We start from the raw sequence: 22,036 nt of genomic DNA on the forward strand, positions 1-22,036 counted from the left end.
AATGCAATTCAGTTGCTGAATTCATATGAGGATCTGAGTAACAAGGCCTATGTCAAGGTGTCAAAGGTTTTGCAACAAAAGGATAATAGGGTAGTGTTTATGGGTATGCCGGAGCATAGGAGGAAGACTTGGATTGAGGACATCCTAAACCCGGAGGAGGATTGACATATTTACATGCTTATTATTTAGTACTTAGTTGTAGTTGTATTTGGTTAGTAGGGAGAGCAGTGTTGCATTAAGTCTAAGCTATTTGGTTTTTACATACTATGGATTCGGGTTGTTCTATTTACTTGCTTTTGTTTTGTATGGATAATATGAAGGTTTATGTTATTTACGAACTTGGGATGTTTGTATGGTTTGTGTTTTATTATGCTATGGATTTGGATTTTGGGTTCATTGATTTTTATACGTTTATAATTGTGATTGTTGAATTAGGTGTTTATATTATACGTTGATATGGATAATACGAAGGTTTATGTTATTTACAAACTTGGGATGTTTGTATGGTTTGTGTTTTATTATGCTATGGATTTGGATTTTGGGTTCGTTGATTTTTATACGTTTATAATTGTGATTGTTGAATTAGGTGTTTATATTATACGTTGATATTATGCTATTTTTTATTTTAATTATTATTTATTGTCTTCTTACAATCTATGGTTGATGTTATTAGTAGGACTATTTGATAGGTTTCTATTTCCTATGTTGATGGTCTCATCACTTTGTTGGACTACAGGCTGAGGTGTAGACTGTTAAGAATAAAATATTTACTAGAAATCTCTCTCTTTACATAACCCACCTGAATAGTGTGTTTGTGCCAATGTGTAGGTCACTTATGGCATCCGAAAATGACTGGTCACGAGCGTTCCAAGAGTATGACTTCAATGATGCATACTTCAATGACGTTGGTTCCAGCAATGTAGATGAAGATAATGATGATGACTAGACCGATGAGGAGTTCGAACGTGAAGAAGAAGCAGAGTTTAATTTAGTGAATCCTATAATCGAGGAGATATATGCGTACATGCAGCGGCATTATGATAAACAACCAATGCGAACAAGTGCGTTGACCGGCAAGGCGTATATGGACGAGGTCACTGAAGGTAATCAAGGTAAGTGTTTTGAGATGTTCTGCATGACACCTGCATTGCTGTTACATTTAGTGGACGAGTTGGCTCAACATGGTTACTTGAGGGACGGACAGGGTTCGGTGAATGCCACTTAGGCCGTGGCCATGTTATTGTACGTACTTGGACACAACACCCGCTTTAGATGTGTTGCAGACAGGTTTCAACACTCAACAGAAACCGTGTGTCGACATTTTCGTAAGGCATTGCGGGTTGTCCACCACTATGCGAAGCATTTAATTAAACCTGATCAGAATGTCACAGGCCTCCCTGAACATCTTCAAGTGAACAAGTGCTGGCCATGGTTTGAGGTACAAAACATTCCATTACTTAACTAACTTTGTATAATAGTAAAATAATATGATATTTGATATGTGCTTGCTATGATTAATGAAAACTTTCATGTGTAGAGATGTGTAGGAGCAATGGATGGAACGCATGTGAGTACCCGACCTCCTGCAAATGAGACTCAAACACACAGGGACCGCAAGAGCCTTATAACAACTAATGTGTTGTGTGTGTGTAACATGGACATGCAGTTCACATTTGTCCATGCTGGGTGGGAAGGCAGTGCGAATGACTCAAGAGTTTTCGAGGAAGCGACCAGTGACCGGAAGCATGGATTTCCATGGCCACCAACAGGTACTATACATTTCTGTGACTTTAACTAAAGTTATTTTATCCTCCACGTCTAAGTAGTATATTTATGAACGAAATAATTATGTGCTGGCTGGTTGTGTGTGTGTAGGGTCATACTACTTGGTGGATTTGGGTCTACCAATTAGCACTAGTCTTCTCCCCCCTCACAAGTCAACTAGGTACCATGCACAGGAATTCCACTCGGCCGGTAGATGGATAACATTAAAGAAAGAGTTGTACAACTACAGGCACTCATCCTTGCGGATGGTTATTGAGCGGTCTTTTGGAGTGCTGAAGGCCTGTTTCCCCATTCTGAATTTAATGCCAAACTTCAAGCCAATTAGGCAGCGTTATGTGATTGTTGTGTACTGTGCTCTACATAATTTCATACGTATGAACAATCGGAGTGATGAATTGTTCAGAACAATAGGGGAGAGTGATGGCGAAGGCAGTGGCGATGGCGAAGGCAATGGCCATGCTAGAGCATCAACAAGCTCAGCAACCCAAAGGCATGTACTAGAAATGTCAAGTGCATCGAAGAGAGCGATGGGCCAATTTAGGGACCATATCACTGACACAATGTGGGATGATTATGTTGCCCATGGCAATGTGAGATGATTATATGTTGAAAATGGCAATTGACCATTTACTAATGTGCAATGTAGATGCTATGGCTTTGCATCATAATTGTTTTGGCACTATAATATGTGACGAAAATATTATTTACGTAAATGGATGTATAACTTATTTTAACTTGTAATGTTAGTGCATTATTTTGGAATGACATGACAAAAGTGGAAATGCATGTGCTTAATAACGTTAGTGCATTATTTTGAACAATCAATGACAAAAATGGCCGCCTAACAAAACTACAGAGTCATGAATCATAGGGCTCTAGTAAGTGATAACCTTACAGACAAGTCTATCTATAAATAGTTTCAAAGACCAACTGGAAATGCATGTGCTTAAAGGATTTTAGGCCTTGTAAGTATGTCTTGGAATCCATCTCTTAAAGGAGAGAACATCTATAGTAGAGTGTCCAAGTTCAGCATGAGCTCTATGCCCCGGCTACGTCAACCATTTCCTATTCCACTGTACTTGGCATAACTGGATAGTAGTGGTAATGAAAAAAAGGCAGCATGCTCCTATGCTTATGGACTATGGAAAAGTAGGATAAGGCAGCATGCTCCTGTGCTTATGGAAGTCATACAAGTACAAATTGTGCATGTACAAGAAATGAGTGAGGCTGGCCTGTTTAGCCAAGTTCCTAAATAGTATGGAGGCTGGCCTGACAAACTTACACCACAATTCTCATGCATCCTGTACATGAGAATTGCTATATATAACTTGATGGAGTGCAGAATATTTAAAAACAAAGCACCAAATTTCAATGCTTAGCCCTCAATTCAGTCCTCCCATACATCCATAAACCTGGGCAGAAAGCAGGGAGGAGGAGTAAAGAATACAAATTACAAATTCAGTCCTCAATTCAGTCCTACAATTCAGTCCCTAATTCTTGCTCTTATATCTGATATTTAAAGGAAAGTAATACTATCTACAACCCATAGAAAATACAAATTACAAGAGTCTGCTTAAAAGAGTACAGAATAAGATGACATGGTACAGTCATGTGTCTTTACAATCTCATCCCATCCAGCAATCATGGTCCCAACAGACAGACCCATTCCACGGTAAGAGTACAAAATGTTTGCCAACAGCTTTGATGCCCCTGTGACTGAAATTCTGCGCTTGTTTGCCAATCCGTGCAATCGGCACTAAATAATGCCAAGAAAGTGTCAATTAGGCAGTGACAAAAGAAGGAAAACACATAATATTGGGTTGTAAAGGTTCCATATACTACTTATCAAAAACAAAGGTTCCATATACTAAAGAAGTGGGCACTGCCTGTAATGACATATTCACAACAGGGCATGCCAGGAGTTCAAACTATTTTCTATGGTAAGCATATGGTTTCTTAATTGGGCATTGAGTTAGCCACCACCTAAAAGATTAAGTAAAAGGCCTAACTGGCTTTGCATAAACAATCAAATTAGAAGTGACTATTTAACAAATCACACTCTTTTTCCATTTTGGGAGGGATTATTATTATTTCTACCACTTCAATTATCCATCTTCAAAAAGAACTAAGGAATAAGTGTCATAATGAAAATAAGTAATTTTTTTTTTAGTCAAGATAACCCAGTATGTAGAAACCACCACCACTACACCAATTTCTAGCTGCCTAATGTACATGCAAAGCATTGAGACATCAGCTTCACTATACTAAAAAGGTTCGCTTAACACATTAGACTTTTCCTGATAACATCAACACCACAAAGTATACAGCATAAAGCTAACGATACTAACATATCATAATTGTTATACACTCACGGACTCAAAATTAATTGTAGCCAACATGCCTGAAAAAAATACATTCTAAATCTGGGGAAAACAGCATAAACATTTTATTAAATTACCTTAATGCCCAGATTTCTGTGCCAAAATTGATAGTCAGCAGCTCCTCCAGCCATAGTGCCAAGCATGTAAGGATATCATTCAATGATTTTCTTTACAGACTGTGATGCTGATAAGATAAGGAAGGAAAGAGTAAATGCAAAATGCCATTTCACATCCACTTTAGACAATGCAATTGAACACTACGATTACTGTTACTTACAACATTAATCGGTCAATTATCTCAAAAAAGAACACATACAGGCTACTCCAGTTAAACTAACAAAGGAAAATTTCTAATACCAAGTGCAGTGTGATCAGTAATGTACATTCATAACAAGCATCTTCATTTAGTTTAATCCTATAATCAGTGAGCCATATGGTTCCATGCATGAAATAAAATCCATTTTGTTTCCATCAAAATGGATGACTTTTTTTCTAGTCCACAGAACTGGCAGGATAAAAAACAATGCAATATTTGAACTAGAGACTCTTTAGAACAGATATTACATTGGCTGCTAACCTATATCAATAATTAATGTCATACCATACAATGTCATACATACCACTGGATGGTCATATTCAAATACCACCGGATGGTCATACCACAGAATACAAAAATTAATCCTATACATAAAACAATAGCACTCTATAAGTTGACAAGAACTAAAGCACTTTTTACCACCATTACAAAAATAAATAGAAATAAAGCCCATATTATGTTGCAGTCTTCTATTTTAGCCAAACCCACCCCACTTTTATAACCCAGTATATTTTTTCTTTTTATCTCATGTTTGTCCAAGCATGTTCCAAAAGCGAAACCCATCGAGTCACACAAGTTTGTCACTGACCCACTGCTCCAGTCAAAACCATCTCAGGTGAGCTATAGACCTGCAGTGTAAAATTGCACCCAGTCTGCCAATAAATGCTTCACAAGGAAAGATGACTATGACTAACAAGGAAAGATAGTTGAGGAAATTTTTGGGTTAATGAATGTAAGGCTGAGTTAGTTGAGGCAATAGTTTATTATTCTATTCATATAGTTCTACATATGCTTGCCAGCTTAAGAGATAGACAAATAAATTAGCAAAAAAAAACTATAAAGATTTGGGGGGGGGGGGGGGGGGGGGGGAGAAATCAATTGAGCCAACACAGAAAATGTAACGTCTATAGGAAATACTCTTTTGCTGCCACAGAATCAAAGCATGATATCCAACAAGGTGTGTAGAAAACTAAGTACCAAATTTATAGGTGAAACCAATTTCAATTGTTAACTTGATGCCAAATAATAGCCATAACAACTGAAAGGGTTCTTTTTTGTTTAATAAAATTTATCCTGGCATATCAAAACATTACTTTTAAGTCTGTAACAATAGGAAAAAAAACAAAACACAATGTTGTCTTAATCTTTCCACAAATTAGATAGAAAACAAACTTTCCAACATCAAGTAAAACTAAGCTCTTAAAGAAATTAGCTGTGTCAGTGACCCATATAGAATTCCAAGGTATGTAGTCTTGACAAGATGACTGATCGGTAAATGTATGATAATAAGTTCCCTGCCGTTTTTGCTGGCCAATTCCTTCTTTAGAATAAAATATTTAAAAACATTATTTTGTTTTTAAATAAAGATATCCTGTTTATGAAAATAGTTGGGGTATGCATCTGTAAAAGACCAGTATTTTTTTCTCTGAATTTTAGTATTGTATTAAAAAAGGGTAGAACTTCAAGGACCATTCCAATTACTCCAAAATATAAATAAAATAGAACTTATGTGAACCATATAAATGGCATAAAACGTTTTGGTTTTTAGTGTTGTAATAATTTTGGAGTCTGGTCTCCAAAAGACTCCAAAACTTTTGGAGTTGTATTAAAAAAAAAAGATTTAAGAATCTGTGAAAAAAAAAAATTTGGAGTCTGATGTATGTTGTTCTATCAATCCTGTTAATAATTTTTGCACTAAAGGACCACTATCTAAATGGAGGAAGTATAAACAGGAAACCAGAATGCAATGGGGAAACTAAAATGGAGACTGCAACCAATTTGCATTTTGAATCACAAATCTATGGAAATGTTTTTTAAAAAAAAATTGAAGTTTTGTTGTATAATCAGATTCATAGAATTGAAGTCCATAGAATTCAGATTTGATTTATAAACAAACCTACACAATAATTTTGATGCATGACTCGTATCTAATACTCAAAATTCAAAAATTGCAGATCGGTAACAAAAAAAATAAAAAAAGCTAAATTGAAAAACATGCAGATCAGATCCATGCCGCCACTACAAAAACAGAATTAGCAGAGAATATGAAATCAAAAGGCAAAATATAAACAGATTCAAAATCAATAACACCCAGAAAAAAACAAAAAGCAAAACCCAGATAGGAAAAGGGAAAAAGGAAAGAACTTTACAAAGCAGTCATCGTCAATTGTGTAGATATACTTCTTCTTGGACACCATGTAGCCAAAGCAACGACAAGCTGAGTCTTTGAAGGAAATGCAAGAAGCTTTAGGACCCAGAATCCTGTTGATATCGTTGCGGTTGTAGAGTTCATAATCAAAGCCTTCAGGGACTTTGATGACCTTCAAAATGCAACGAGAAATTTTTATGGGTTCGGGTTTGTGCTTTGTGAGAGTGACAGGGCTGAAGGGGAAAGGGAAAATGAGAAAAGAGAAAAAGATGGGGAGGAAAGCCTTCCGTAGGTAACAAAACAGTTTGCTCTGACCATTTGGCAGGAATGGGGCCCATAAATAATGTGAAAAATATTGAGTGATGGAACTGAGTGATGGTGCCAAACAAGTTATGTATTTTTAAGTGATGGGTTATGAGTGATGAGTGATAAGTGATGAAAAAAAAAATAAAAACCAAACAAGGCCCAATATTCAATGTCTCCACGTAAGGCGAACTTTGAAGTAGGATTCCAATGCCAGGAAGGCTCTTCCATGCTTGTTACAATTGTTAAACATTGGCACTTTGACAATGGAGAAGGCAGATGTTTCACTGACATTATAGATATAATCTAGGTCCATCAAAGCAAGATGTAAAACACAATTGGCTAAAGTGAATCTAAGAACAAATAACATGGTCAATTGTAAAATATATCAGCAGAACAAATTATCTAACATGTGTTACAGAACGCTAAGTTATATAAATGTCAATATATACTTTATGCACCAAGACCTTGATTTAGAGCTGACAGATTATCATGATGAATCATTATTTGGCACTAAAACAGATGCCCTAGGTATCTCTAACTCAAAAGTTGAACCCATGAAATTGGACCAATAATATCAGGTCCTTTAATTTTTGATTGATTACAATTTGGATTAAAATCAAGATGCTCCAGAGAAAAAGCCTAACTCACAACAACAACAGCCTTAGCCTCCTAGTCCAACTCACAATAGAGAGTGTGGTGATTTTTCCTTTCGGTATTAATATAAAATATTTAAAGCAAAATCAAATAGTACAATAACTTGCCACTAAAAATGCAATAGATGCTGTGCATTATTTAATTTATATAGCCAAGCAATGACACTACCAACAATAAAAGATACAACCTTAATATCTGCAAATAGAAATCAACATTAGCAATCAAGAAAAACAAACGAAACAAAGAGAGTTATTAAAGAAAACTAACCATGAGACACCAATTGCCAACGGTGAGTTTCTTGACATGATGCACACTCTCAAGAATGTCTCTCACAATGTCTTGGTACTCCTTATAACCTTCCTCCTCCTCATAATACTCATTAATATACTCGGCGTGGTAATCATCCCCGAAATTACAATATTGAATCTTCCTCATGTCGAAATCGAGTTTAGCCTCAATTAATGCCGACACATCCTTTATCCGACACTTAATCTTTTCAAAATTCCCCAGAATTTCCAAAGAATGGATATTTGGAGCCACAATTTCCAATTCCAACTCACGGACATTACCTTCCAACATATATATCACATAGCTATCTATCACCAACTTTCTCAAACTCTCGGACACTATATCCAACCGATTAAACTCCCAACAATCATGCAATTCCAAGGATTCAAGTCTAGGACTACCCATTAACACTTCCCTTATCACATCATCGCACAAGGCCGATTGCCCAATACACAAGTGCTTGAGTGAACTCCAATGTAGTAACCCATTAGGGAAAATTTTGCAGTAACTAAAATTGAATTTAGAAACAAACTCATTGGCGTAGAGATGCTGAGGCAATTGGTATCCGCCAAGACCGATATCAGTAATATGTCTTAAAAATAAATGTAGACTAAGTTGGTTTACTTTGGCAGTAGTGGCGAAACGAACCCAAAGATCGAGGCGAGCTTTTAGGCTTGTCCTGTACTTGAATCGAACCGAGAAGTTTGTGAGTTTAGGAGCCGTGTGTAAAAGCAGGGTGTGATCTACGGCACTGATGAAATCGTCCATGGGATCTACGGCACTGGTGAAATCGTCGAAGCGTTTGTCGTAATATCCATCGGAGTGACAGTCTTTGAGTTCGAAACTGAGAGAGGGAACGGAGGTCCAAAGATAGGCCCATCTTTTGGATAAAACGCCTGTTTTAATAGCTTCTTGGGTGGGCAAGAAAGAGAGGATGCTGAGGAGGATGGAGTCAGGTAAGGTGCTGATTCGATCTTCACCTTCTTCTAAGATTGGTGCGTGTTTGCGGCGTTTGGTTTGATGATCTTCATCTTCTTCTTCTTCTTCTTCAGAATTATTGGTGGGATAGTATCCGTCAGAGAAGCTGTGGATAAAACCAGAGCTTTGTTCCTCCATTCTCAACTCAACAGTAGTGAATAGTGATGTGAGATTCTTCACCTTCTATTCTTCTTTGTAATAGACAAGCAATTAATCAGGGATGTAGTTTAGGCCTAGTTACAATTGGCCATCTAAGGTCAATATATTGGGTGTGAAACTTGATGTGAAACTTGAATTAGTTCCCGCTGGTTAAGCTTTTAGGCCCAAAAAAGAAAAAAAGTACGTTCGCGTTATTGAAACGCAAATTGATGCGTGCGAATATGATGCCAAAGGATGAGGGAGGGTGGGTGCATACCTTCTATTTCTACGCTAAGAAAGATGCTCCAAAGAATATATGTGACTGTGATCTGTGAAGCACTCAAGCAACTGAGCTTTTTGTGATTTTTAATTTGATAAGCGTAGGAGTTAAGCCTTAGGCACTCTATACAAAAACAAAAGTACTCCACCCATGCATTAGTGGGTGACAAATGCTGAGGGTCCGTTTGGTACATGTGTTTAAAAATTGAAAATTATTGTTTAAAAATATTTATGGAAATACGTGTAGGTGAAAAAGTATGTGAAAATGTGTGAAATTCTGTTTAAAAACTAAAAATGGTTGTTTGGAAACACAAACCAAACAACCCTTGAGAATCTCGTTTTTTGTTTTTTTTTTTTTGTTTTTTGTTTTTTTTTTTTTGTTTTTTAACTTACAAATAAAAAATGTTCTAGGTAAGTATTTTTAAGACTTTGGTGTGAATTATTATTATTATTATTTTTTATGGAAATCAATTTCCATTTACATTAAGAATTTTATAGTTTAAAGTGAAAATTAAAAATTAGAATATTTTAATCTAAAAAATAATAATTTATTAAGGTGGAACCATATGTATGAAAGATGTGGGGCCCGGCCCAAAATAATGGGCTAGTCTAACTTCAGGCCCGTCCGAGAAGCATCTTGTCTGAGGAGAAGTCACAGATAAAACATTATTCAAGCCCAATTGCGATAAAAGAAACCTTTCCGAGGAGTAACTCCTCCTCGGACATTACGAAGTCCGGTCAAAGATCTCGCCCCAACCATCGCAGTTCACCCTCCCAGCATATAAAAAGAATAAAACCCAAAATATCTCATGGAAAGCTGCCACCACCACATTAAATGTGCCACAACCACCCTCTTGGCTGCATTAATGAGGAAAAGACCCCTGAACAGTACTACCTTGGCCACTGCAACTCACAAGGGAGTGATAAGGGTGTCTGATGGGACAGGTGCTCAAGTGGAGGCTTAGATGATCAACAAGTGTAAGGTTCAGATAAGAATAAGAGAGCTATATAATGTAGTGAAGTCCCTCAAAGAAGGGGGGGGGGGGAGAAATGTATTCGGAACTGAAGAAATAGAATCTTCTGTTAGATATCCATCCTTGTGTTCTTATTCCTGCAACAATATTGTCCATGCATCAGACCGAGTAAGCTCACTGAGGCTAAGTTCTTTGACCCATCCTCTACAAATATTTATTGTGGGTTGCGCCTTGGGCCAAGGCCTGATCAATAGGGTTTGGGCTAGGAAAATCGTGCAACTACAATTGGCGCCGTCTGTGGGAAGAACTAAGGCATCAGCTAGCACAACGGTCGAGCATGGCAGAACTAGGTCCACACCAGGAGGATCCTCACCAGGCTAACTCCCAACAGACACAACCCGCCGAGTCCTAGAGGCAAAATAACCTAACCAACCCAGGTGGCAGGGGGAATCGTGAGGGAAGTGTGCATACTATCCGGACGAGCCAGAGTCACACTCAGATAGGTAGTCACGTGTCCCAGAGGCGAAATAGTCACCAGGTCATGCAGCGAGAGATAGATGACCTGAAAAGGAAGTTACGACGTGTGCAGCGAAAACGATCTCCCTCTGACTCAGGCGAGTCTTCTAATGCGGAGGATGCGAGTTACCGACGGAGGTCAAGGACCCCCCCAAGTGAAACCTTTTCCTACGAAAGGGAACCACGCCCTGTACGGAAGTATGAGAGCCCATCCAGCAAGGGTTCGGGGAACGATGCTATGAAGAAGGCGTTGGACCAGGTTTCAAGGTCACCCTTCACGTATAGAATCGAAGGGGCTAAGCTGCCTAGACGCTTCAACCAACCGGTGTTCGCCATCTATAACGGCCGAGCAGACCCGGTAGAGCATGTGAGTCAGTTTAACCAAAAAATGGCGATCTACTCACAAAATGAAGCCCTAATGTGCAAAATCTTCCCATCCAGCTTGGGATCAATGGCGATGAGGTGGTTCAATAGCCTGAAGACAAATTCCATAGGCTCCTACAAGCAGCTCACTCAGGCTTTCTGTTCCCGCTTTATCACGAACACCAGAGTTCCTCGACCCCTCAGTTCGCTGTTGTCCTTATCCATGCACGAAGGAGAAACCCTAAAAGCCTACTCGGATAGATATTGGGAGGTGTATAACGACTTAGATGACAACCATGATGATGTTGCTATCAGTACGTTCAAAAGCAGTCTCCCCACCGAGCATGGCTTAAGGAAATCCCTCACTGGTAAACCAGTTGCCGACGTTCATCAGTTGATGGATAGGATCGACAAGTACAAAAGGGTGGAGGAAGATCAGCTGCAAGGAAGGGGAAAGGAGAAGGTCATCCCCCCCAAAGTAAATGATTTTAGGTCGGAACGGTATAACCCTAGCCAGCCGAGGAGAGATTTTTCGCGACAGGCTGGACAGAGCAACCCGCAGACAGTGAATGTCGTATTCAGGGAGCCAGTACAACAGGTGCTGAAGAAAGTAAGGAACGAGCCATATTTCAGGTGGCTGGGAAAGATGGCTGGAGACCCTTCCAAACGTAACCAGAACCTGTACTGCCACTATCATCAGGACCATGGGCATACCACTGAGGATTGCAGGAATCTATGGAATCACTTAGATAAGTTGGTCCGAGAAGGGAAGTTGCGTCACCTTCTGCACCCCTCGAGCGGCCATCCCGGTCAAGCAGTACAAGAGTCTCGAAAGGATGTGTCCTTAAGACCCCCCACCGGAACGATACATGTCATCCTCGCCGCACCAGGAAGAACTGGGCCACCCCTCCCCAGGGTACTAGCTGTTGATCGGCTCCCCTCCGAGGACAGGCAAAGGGGACCCAAAAGGTCAAAAAAAGGAAGCTCTTTGATACTAGGATTCTCGGACGAGGATAAGAGAGGAACTATTCAACCTCACGACGATGCCTTGGTGGTTACGTTAAGAATTGGGGGCTTTGATGTAAAAAGGGTGTTAGTAGACTCGGGAAGTGCGGTAGAGATAATGTACCCTGATCTGTACAAGGGGCTGAACTTGAAGCCGGAAGATTTGGCAGCTTATGATTCCCCCCTTCTCAGCTTCGAAGGGAAGATTGTTACGCCGAAGGGGTAGATCCGACTACCCATACAGACTGGGTCAGAGGTGGTGGAGGTGAATTTTATCGTGGTCGACGCTTACTCACCCTACACCGCAATAGTTGCCAGGCCATGGATCCACGCCCTAGAAGCCGTATCCTCCACACTTCACCAAAAAGTAAAATACCCATCCAGAGGACAAGTAGAAGAGATCCGAGGATATCAAGCCGTGGCCAGGAAATGTATGGTGGCCGCCATTTTACATCGACCCCGTGCCGAGTCCTCGGCCCCAGAGAGCTTATAGCAACCAGCCACCTCGGCAAGGCAGGGCGATGGGCTGGCCGAGGAGATAAGGTGTGAAAGTTTAGATAAGATCGCTGTCAACAACGACCCGGAGAAGTTCTTTCAGGTCGGCTCTGAGTTGCTTTCTCAAGAAAAAGAGGAACTGGTCAGATTTCTCAGAGGAAATGTCGATGTGTTTGCATGGGACGCCTACGACGCCCCGGGAGTTGATCTTAGCCTTATTTGTCACCACCTGAACGTCAACCCTTCTTCCACTCCGAAGAAGCAGCCACCCCGACGCCCTTCAAAGGAACATGCTAGTGCCGTAAGAGACGAAGTGGCAAAACTGAAAAAAGCAGGGGCTATTAAAGAGGTCTTTTACCCTGAATGGTTGGCAAACACGGTGGTGGTAAGGAAGAAGACAGGGAAGTGGAGGGTCTGCGTGGACTTCATGGACCTGAACAAGGCGTGCCCAAAGGACCCGTTCCCTCTACCCCGAATCGACCGATTGGTAGATGCAACCGTGGGACACCCTCGAATGAGCTTCCTGGACGCCTTCCAGGGCTATCATCAGATACCCCTTGCGCTAGAAGACCAAGAGAAGACGGCTTTCATGACGCCCATCGGAAATTATCACTATAAGGTGATGCCGTTTGGGCTGAAGAACGCAGGCTCAACCTACCAAAGGATGATGACCCGGATGTTCGAGTCACAGCTGGGCAAGATCATTGAGGTTTACATAGACGATATGGTTGTGAAGAGTAAAAGGGTGTCCGAGCACGTGAAAGACCTCAAAATAATCTTCGCCATCCTAAGGGAGCACCGGTTGCGGCTGAATGCTTCCAAATGTTCATTCGGGGTCGGGTCTGGGAAATTCTTAGGGTACATGGTAACCCACAGGGGAATAGAAGTAAGTCCCGATCAAATCAAAGCAATTAACAGCCTACAGGCTCCTCGGAATCTGAAGAAAGTGCAGAAGCTCACCGGCATGATTGCGGCATTAAACCGGTTCATATCGCGATCAGCGGATCGATGTCGACCTTTTTACCTCCTGATAAACAAATGGAGAGGGTTTGAATGGTCGGAGGATTGCGTTCAGGCTTTCCAGCAACTTAAGGAATACCTGTCACGACCACCCATTATGTCCAGCCCTGAGGTAGACGAGGTGCTGTTTGCATACATCGCCGTAGCTCCCCATGCTGTAAGCCTGGTACTAATACGGGATGATAATGGGGTGCAGTGACCGGTTTACTATGTGAGCAAATCATTACATGAGGCCGAAGTGCGATACCTACCTCTAGAAAAGGCAATCCTGGCGATAGTACATGCCACCCGGAAGCTCCCTCATTACTTTCAGGCGCATACGGTCATCGTTCTAACTCAGCTTCCTCTTCGAGCAGTGCTTCGAAGCGTTGACTACACAGGAAGGATCGCCATGTGAAGTGCGCTTTTGGGGGCCTTTGATATTAAATATATGCCCAGATCCTCCATCAAAGGACAGGTCCTCACAGACTTGGCAGCGGAGTTTGCTGAACCCTCTATAGAAACAATAACCGAGAAGAAAGACATGGATGGAAAATTGGTTGGTGCAATTTCAGCAGGGGGGACCTTGCATTGGAAGGTCTACATGGATGGCGCGGCCAACCAGAGAGGATCTGGAGTTGGGATAGTTTTAATATCGCCGGACGGTGCTGCCATTGAAAAATCACTGAGGCTCGGATTCTCGGCTACGAACAATGAAGCCGAATATGAAGCCTTACTTCAAGGGATGACGATGGTTCAAAGATTGGGTGGAAGAATAATAGAAGCATTCTCGGACTCCAGATTGGTTGTCGGACAAGTGATGGGTGAGCTGGAAGCCAGAGATGCTAGGATGCAAGAGTATCTGGGACAAGTCAAACGGCTACAGATGAGTTTTGAATCCTTCAATCTGACGCACATTTCCAGGAGTGTAAACACCCATGCAGACTCACTGGCCACTCTTGCCACGTCCTCGGCGCATAATCTGCCGCAAATGATCCTTGTTGAAGATCTAGTCCAGGCAAGTCCCATCAGCAGAAACCCGGCCCAAGTCCATCAGATCAGAAAAAGTCCCAGCTGGATGGACCCCATAAAGAACTTCCTCCAAAACGACATCTTACCGGAGGAAAAACTGGAAGCCGAGAAGATACGTAGGAATGCTCCTCGGTTCTGGCTATCAGAGGACCACAAACTATATCGGCGCTCCTACTCTGGACCGTACCTACTCTGCGTACATCCAGAAGAATCCAAGTCTCTACTTGAGGAGTTACACGAGGGGATTTGTGGAAGTCACACCGGAGGAAGGTCGCTGGCGCACAGGGCACTCACCCAAGGGTACTGGTGGCCGAACATGCAAAGAGAGGCCCAAGAATACTCTAAGAAGTGCGATCAGTGCCAAAGATTCGCCCCGAATATCCACCAACCCGGAGGGGTTCTCAACCCCCTCTTTAGCCCATGGCCGTTCGCACAATGAGGCCTTGATATTGTCGGACCTTTCCCCAAAGCTGCGGGGAACAAGCGATACATAATAGTCAGAACTGATTACTTCACTAAATGGGTGGAGGCTGAACCTTTGGCCAACATTAGGGACGTGGATGCCCAGAAATTCATCTGGAAGAACATCATCACCCGCTTCGAAACTCCACGTACACTCATTTCCGACAATGGTCTTCAGTTCGACAGTAAGAACTTTAGGGAGTATTGCCGCGAGTTTGGGATCATTAACCGATATTCCACCCCCGCCTACCCCCAAGGAAATGGGCAAGTCGAGGCCGTGAACAAGGTCATAGTGAACGGACTGAAGAAAAGACTGGATGAGGCAAAGGGGAGGTGGGTAGAAGAGCTCCCGCACGTCTTATGGACCTATCGGACAACGTCGCGACGGTCAACCGGTGAGACCCCCTTTTCGATGACTTATGGGGCTGAGGCCGTGCTCCCAATCGAGAACAACTTTCCCACGCTGAGGTCTAACTCGTTTACCCCAAACGGTAACGACGAGTTATTGGGAAGAAGTCTAGACCTAGCCGAGGAAAGAAGGGAAAAAGCAACGATTCATATGGCCTATTATCACCAGAAGCTGAGACAAGGGTATGATGCCAATGTTAAACTGCGACCTCTAGGTCCGGGTGATCTCGTGATGAGGAAGATTCTCGGCAGCGCAAAAAACCCCTCTTGGGGCAAGTTAGGGCCCAATTGGGAAGGACCATACCGTGTCACATCCGTGGCCGGGATAGGCGCCTACTACCTAGAAGATTTGGACGAAAAAACTGTACCTCGACCATGGAATGTAAATAACCTCAGAAGATATTGTTATTAATGAAAATGGCTTAGCCCATGTTTTGTTTCGTGACTATCCTCTGCCTACTGTTCTATTTACGACTATTCATAGTTTTAAACAGAACCTAAGTCCTGCATGGCTCCTCGGACCACAGACTTAGGGGAAATTATTACTTATGGCAACTATTCATAGTTTTAAACAGAACCTAAGTCCTGCATGGCTCTTCGGACCATAGACTTAGGGGAAATTATTACTCATGACAATTTATACAAGTTTTAAACAGAACCTAAGTCCTGCATGGCTCCTCGGACCATAGACTTAGGGGAAATTATTACTTATGGCAATTATTCATAGTTTTAAATAGAACCTAAGTCCTGCATGGCTCCTCAGACCACAGACTTAGGGGAAATTATTACTTATGGCAACTATTCATAGTTTTAAACAGAACCTAAGTCCTGCATGGCTCTTCGGACCACAGACTTAGGGGAAATTATTACTCATGACAATTTATACAAGTTTTAAACAGAACCTAAGTCCTGCATGGCTCCTCGGATCACAGACTTAGGGGAAATTATTACTTATGACAGATTGGTAAATTATTACTTAAGGGAAATCATTTTAAGGCGTGCGCGCGATCTAGCACCATTGCAACCCCCATCCAAATTCACTGCCCAGCATCCTTTTTATCTTGACCATTTACATTTATTTATGTCGTTGCAAATGTTTAAAAAAAAAGAGGAAGCGGTACTAGCATACATCCACAGAAAGCAAAGCAAACATTCTATATTAATATTCCGAGGACAATACAGAGAGAGGTCCTTACAAAAGAGCGCAAAAACAGGACGACTCTCATTCAAAAAAAAAAAGAAGGGGATGCAAATATTAAAAGCCTAAAAGCTAAGCCTTAGCAGGAGGATCTTCCTTTGGCTCGGGCTGAGGAGGAGGAACCTCGATGGCAGGGTCCGTGGCAGGATCCTTCGCCTTATCAGGCACAGGGACGGCATCAAGCACCGCCAGATTCTGCTCCGAAGCCTCTTGGGCGCCATCGGGATTCTCTCGGATCTCCTGAGGATAGAAGATGTTCTCGGGCAGTCTTAGCGCCGAATCCGCAGGAACTCCTGCAGCATCAAGGGCATGAGCCCATGAGATGCTGCAGTAGTCCCTGCACACCTCGGGAATCTCCTCGGATAGCCTGGCCTCTGTTTCTTGGACCCCGAGCTAGCGAGAAGCATTCTTTTCAGCCTCTGTGGCCTCTCGGATCAGCTGAGCCTCCTCTTTGACCCGCCGCAGCTCATCCTCGACTTTTTGCAGAGCAGTCTTGAGATCCAGCACTGCCTGCTTCTCGGTGGCAAGGTTGATCTGGGTCGAGTACAGCTCTTTGCGCTGGTCCTCTGCCTGGGTCTCAGCACTTTTTAAACCAGCCTCTGCACTTTTGCGCCGTTTCTCCGACTCCTTGAACTTCTCCGTGAGTTCAAGGTGATCGTGCTTGAGGGACCCCAAGGTTTTCTCCATCTTCGTCCGAAACTGGGTCTCAGCCTCAGCCCGACTGCGGTTATCACGAAAAAATTCCTCAGCCACAAATACCTGCTGAGTAATCTGCGAAAGAAACAAGATTGGTTTAAAAATTTAACAGGGTTAAATAAATTAATAAAACAGTAAAAGGATTACTCACCATCGCGAGATCCCTTTTGAGGGATAGGAAGATCTCGGGCTGAGAGAACCGCCTATAGGCCTCCATATCCCGAGGGAGGAGTAGGGGTTGCTCCAAGGCATCAGCCACGTACCCTGCTCGGCCTTGGTTATACTCTCGAACCGACGAATTGTAGGGGATGGCAACTCCATCTAGCTCCAACTAGGGGCTCCATGTACGCGGGGTAGTGCGCATCTCAGCAAGGTTCTCCTCATCTCGGCTTTCCGCGGAGTTACCCCTTCTGCTCCTTGGCGCCCGGGTGGTTTTTTGCTGCTTGGTCGGCTGGGCAACCACCTCACCCTCCTCAGGAGTGTCAACCGGCCTTTTCTTCTTCAGGTCCGGATTAACCTTAAGGCCGAGGTCCGAGGGGTCCTGAGGGACCACAGGAGGAAGGGTCTGGGCCTGTGACTGAGTTGGTCCCTTTGATGACTGACCTTTTGATGACTGACCTTTCTCTCGGGAGGCCATCAACTCCCTTAAAGTTTTTCCCTTCCCGGCCATGGGCTCTGTCTCTTCGTCCGAGGGATCGTCCGAGCAGATGATGATTGAAGGAACACCAACTGCGGAGTGTTGGTCCTGCTCTCCTTCAGGATCAGAAAGCTCAACCAAGGGGGTTTGCTGAACCTCCTCCTCAAAATAAAACTCGTCTATCTCTTCCTCAAGGGAAAGACGAGATGATTCAGATTCCTCTTCAACCAGAACAGCAACGCCAAGCTCGTTTGGCGGAGGTAGTTGCTCTGCTAAGTAAGGATCTCGAACATCGGGTAGCACGACTGGTGGTAGATCACGTTGAGCTAGGAACCTCGTCTTAGACACGTCAATCCTAGCCAATCTCGGACTGCCAGCCCTTATGGCGTAACCGATAGCTTGGAAAGAGCGACTCAGAGGTTGATAGCCCAGAACCAGATGGGCCGCACGCAACTGTCCGTCCTCAGTAACGTAAATCTCCGACCTTAGAAGGTAGTTCAACGCCGGCACATTCACGAGGTTTATCCGAGGAGCGACATGAACTTTATCTGCAAACGCCCAAGAAAAGTGGGATTAATTCATGAAATTTTCCAATTGTAAAGAAAGCGAGAAAAACAACCCCCCAATACTAAACCCTTTCCCGAAAAGGATTGGCCCTAAAGACGCCGCACCTGGGGTTCCTTCTCGAGTTGGACAATGGATACCATCAAACCACTTCCCCAAAGCAATAAGGAAATCGTTCTTCACGGTCCTATTGGATATTGGGAGACAAGAGATCAACCTAACGACCTCGGATCAGGATTTAAGATAATACCCTCCGTTCTCGATGTGGTGACACTCGTACAGATAAGCCACATCGTGCCAGGTAAGGCCTAGATTCATCCGCTCGTCTAGGACATCTACGCAGCCTAGTATCTTGAACATGCTCGGGGCACACTGATGCGGCGTCAACCTATGGTTGAACAGATATTCCCTAGTAATCCTACGCATGGGAAGTGTCATCCCTCCCTCTATAAAAGCAATCATGGGGATAACAACTTCTCCCTCGCCTCTATCTGTCAATACTCCTTCAAGAGGACAGTACTGCAGCCCCACCCTTGGGGGAATGCGGTATTTTGCCCTAAAGGCCTCCATAGTGGCCGAAGTTTTTACTAATTTTTCGAATCTACCCATCTGAGCTGAACTGGGGGAATGAAAATAAAGACCGAGAAGAAAAGTAAAGTCCGAGGAGGGAATCGAAATGGCGAAATGAACGAAATTTACTGGTACCTTCACAAAACGCTCAATGAGATGCCTAGAAATCTCTCTTGGAGGAGACGCTTCACGAAAAACGGCTACGGTGGCTTAGCGGACGCAAGTATTCGTAGATCTCTGGAGTTCGATGGAGTTCTCTGGAATCCTCTGAGGTTTATGAGATGCAGATAAAAAGAAAAACTGAACCCCTCTGACGTCTTATATAGCCGGGAGGAGAGAGAAAAGATCGCTCCTACCTAAAAATACGAGAAAAAGACGATGGCCGTTCGATCCACGCCACACTGTTGGATGAGGGGGACATAAAGCCTCCAGAAGTAAATGGCCGCGCCTCGTAAATTGTAGCGCGTCCAAAGTAACTGTCCGCACGCGCGCCCCAAGCTCTCCTTACTTCCATCCTCTCACTAACATCAAAACTCCGCTTTTCTCCTCGGAAGGAGATAAAAACCGGAGTTTTGAGGGGCTATTGTGGGGCCCGGCCCAAAATAATGGGCTAGTCTAACTTCAGGCCTGTCCGAGAAGCATCCTGTCCGAGGAGAAGTCACAGATAAAGCATTATTCAAGCCCAATTGCGATAAAAGAAACCTTTCCGAGGAGTAACTCCTCCTCGGACATTACGAAGTCCGGTCAAAGATCTCGCCCCAACCATCGCAGTTCACCCTCCCAGCATATAAAAAGAATAAAACCCAAAATATCTCATGGAAAGCTGCCACCACTACATTAAATGTGCCACAACCACCCTCTTGGCCGCATTAATGAGGAAAAGACCCCTGAACAGTACTACCTTAGCCACTGCAACTCACAAAGGAGTGATAAGGGTGTCTGATGGGACAGGTGCTCAAGTGGAGGCTTAGATGATCAACAAGTGTAAGGTTCAGATAAGAATAAGAGAGTTATATAATGTAGTGAAGTCCCTCAAAGAAGGGGGGGGGGGGGGAGAAATGTATTCGGAACTGAATAAATAGAATCTTCTGTTAGATATCCATCCTTGTGTTCTTGTTCCTGCAACAATATTGTCCATGCATCAGACCGAGTAAGCTCACTGAGGCTAAGTTCTTTGACCCATCCTCTACAAATATTTATTGTGGGTTGCGCCTTGGGCCAAGGCCTAATCAATAGGGTTTGGGCCAGGAAAATCGTGCAACTACAAAAGAATTCCCTTATAACAATAATTTTATTTTTATTTTTATTATTATTAAGGTGAAACCATAAGTATGAACTAATTCCCTTATAAATATATTGTCATTTTTGGTAATTTTGATAAGTGCTAACCAAACACTCTACTTTTTCAAAAATCTCAATTTCATACCATACTTTTAAAACCATCATTTTTTTTTCTTTCAAAAAGTGCAATTTCAAAAAACTAAACTAAACTCACCTTAAACAACCAACTAACCAAGTCACCTTCTTTCTTTCTTTTTTTTGGAAAAGAAAAGGTTTTCTTTTTTTTTTTCTTTTTTTTTTTGGAGGCTATTACATTTTATATATAAATCTTATGAAAAATACTGAGTACTATTGCAAAATTTACTGCATATAAGCCCTACAAACTTGTATCGCAACTTGTAAACAAAATAATATATATACACACACACACATATATATGTGTGTTATATAAATTAAAACTTTTTTTTATTATGTTGTTAATGTGATACTAATCACATTTAGTGTAGTGTCAATTTATATGTATTTTGTAGTAAAAATTAACCAAATCTTGGAAATTTCTAACGGTGATATTAAAAGTATAAAAGGGCAAAGTGATTAAAATCAAATAAAAAAATTTATAAGCAACATAACCATTGATATGAAGCATGAACATATCCTAAAGCAAGTTTAACATCACAACAAAAACATAAGTACATGAAACAAGAAGCTAAAGCAAATTATAGCAAGATTTTAGTTCATTGAACCAAACTAATCTGCATATAGGAATTTGATCATTTAAGAGGATCGAACAACTTAAAATGATTTTACTCATATGGGAACATAACCACTGCATGAGAAGAGGATCTAGGGAAGCTTAACAACTTTTGAGCCATTTATAGAAATTCACGTAGCATATTACAAGTTTGATTTTGCATAACCAGTGGTTTAGTGATAACCATCTTCTCTAGTACCTTTGCATTCTTAAGTAGACATTGTACCACTAAAATGAACACTTCATTTGTGTGGAAAAATTCTTCAAAACCAAAGACCTTGACAGTCTTGAGGTGTCGTAGCAAAGTCTTGAAATAGATCACCTTTGATTTCCCATGTGTCACTTTATCATAACTTCTTTCTAGATACTGCAATATAAAAATTACATTAGCCCATTTTGAAGTTTAGTTTTAAATTATGATATTTTGTCCAATTATAATGGAGTTGATGTAAGAGAAGGGAACAAAGCCAAATCAGATTTGGAATTCTTGAGTCAGCTTAGGACATCTTGGATTATAAGAAATTAGATTTGGAATTCCTGAGTCAGCTTTAGACATCTTGGATTTTAAGAAATCAGATTTAGAATTCCTAAGTCAGCTTTGGACATCTTAGATTTTGAGGATTTAAGATTAGGTTTTAGAAGGAAAAAGGTTGGAAAATAGTAAGAAATAAGGGTTATAAGGGGTTCCTAATGAGAAAATGAATAATAGAATGAATTCAGTTTTGGCCACATGTCATGATCTTGACGGGTCCAGTGCATAGGAACAATGGACCTAAGCCAAGTCCCAATCAATGAATGAAAGCCAAGTTTC

The 22,036-nt window shown here is 42.0% G+C and overlaps 1 protein-coding gene and 1 long non-coding RNA gene across 5 annotated transcripts in view; both read right to left on the bottom strand.

The window, feature by feature from the left end:
• The window catches only part of LOC126727427 (F-box protein At5g03100-like), a 51,164-nt gene extending 42,037 nt beyond the window's left edge, over positions 1-9,127 (bottom strand). Inside the window, exons 1-2 of one of the 4 annotated variants that reach the window (XM_050433102.1) lie at positions 7,859-9,127; positions 7,160-7,240 (exon numbers count right to left, since the gene is read on the bottom strand). In XM_050433102.1, coding sequence (XP_050289059.1) covers positions 7,160-7,240; positions 7,859-8,995 — 1,218 coding nt within the window. In that variant the 5' untranslated portion in view covers positions 8,996-9,127. The remainder of the gene's footprint in view (positions 1-7,159; positions 7,241-7,858) is intronic. The other 3 variants (XM_050433101.1, XM_050433099.1, XM_050433100.1) reach the window with 3 other exon arrangements.
• Positions 3,148-6,939, bottom strand: LOC126727429 (uncharacterized). The gene is made up of 3 exons (XR_007656245.1): positions 6,633-6,939; positions 4,244-4,350; positions 3,148-3,541 (listed from the first exon to the last, which is right to left on the bottom strand). It is a non-coding gene; the product is annotated as an uncharacterized LOC126727429 (long non-coding RNA).
• Positions 9,128-22,036: the final 12,909 nt, after the last annotated feature.

Source organism: Quercus robur, chromosome 5 (assembly GCF_932294415.1).
Source record: "Quercus robur chromosome 5, dhQueRobu3.1, whole genome shotgun sequence".
NCBI classification, from domain to species: Eukaryota; Viridiplantae; Streptophyta; class Magnoliopsida; order Fagales; family Fagaceae; genus Quercus; species Quercus robur.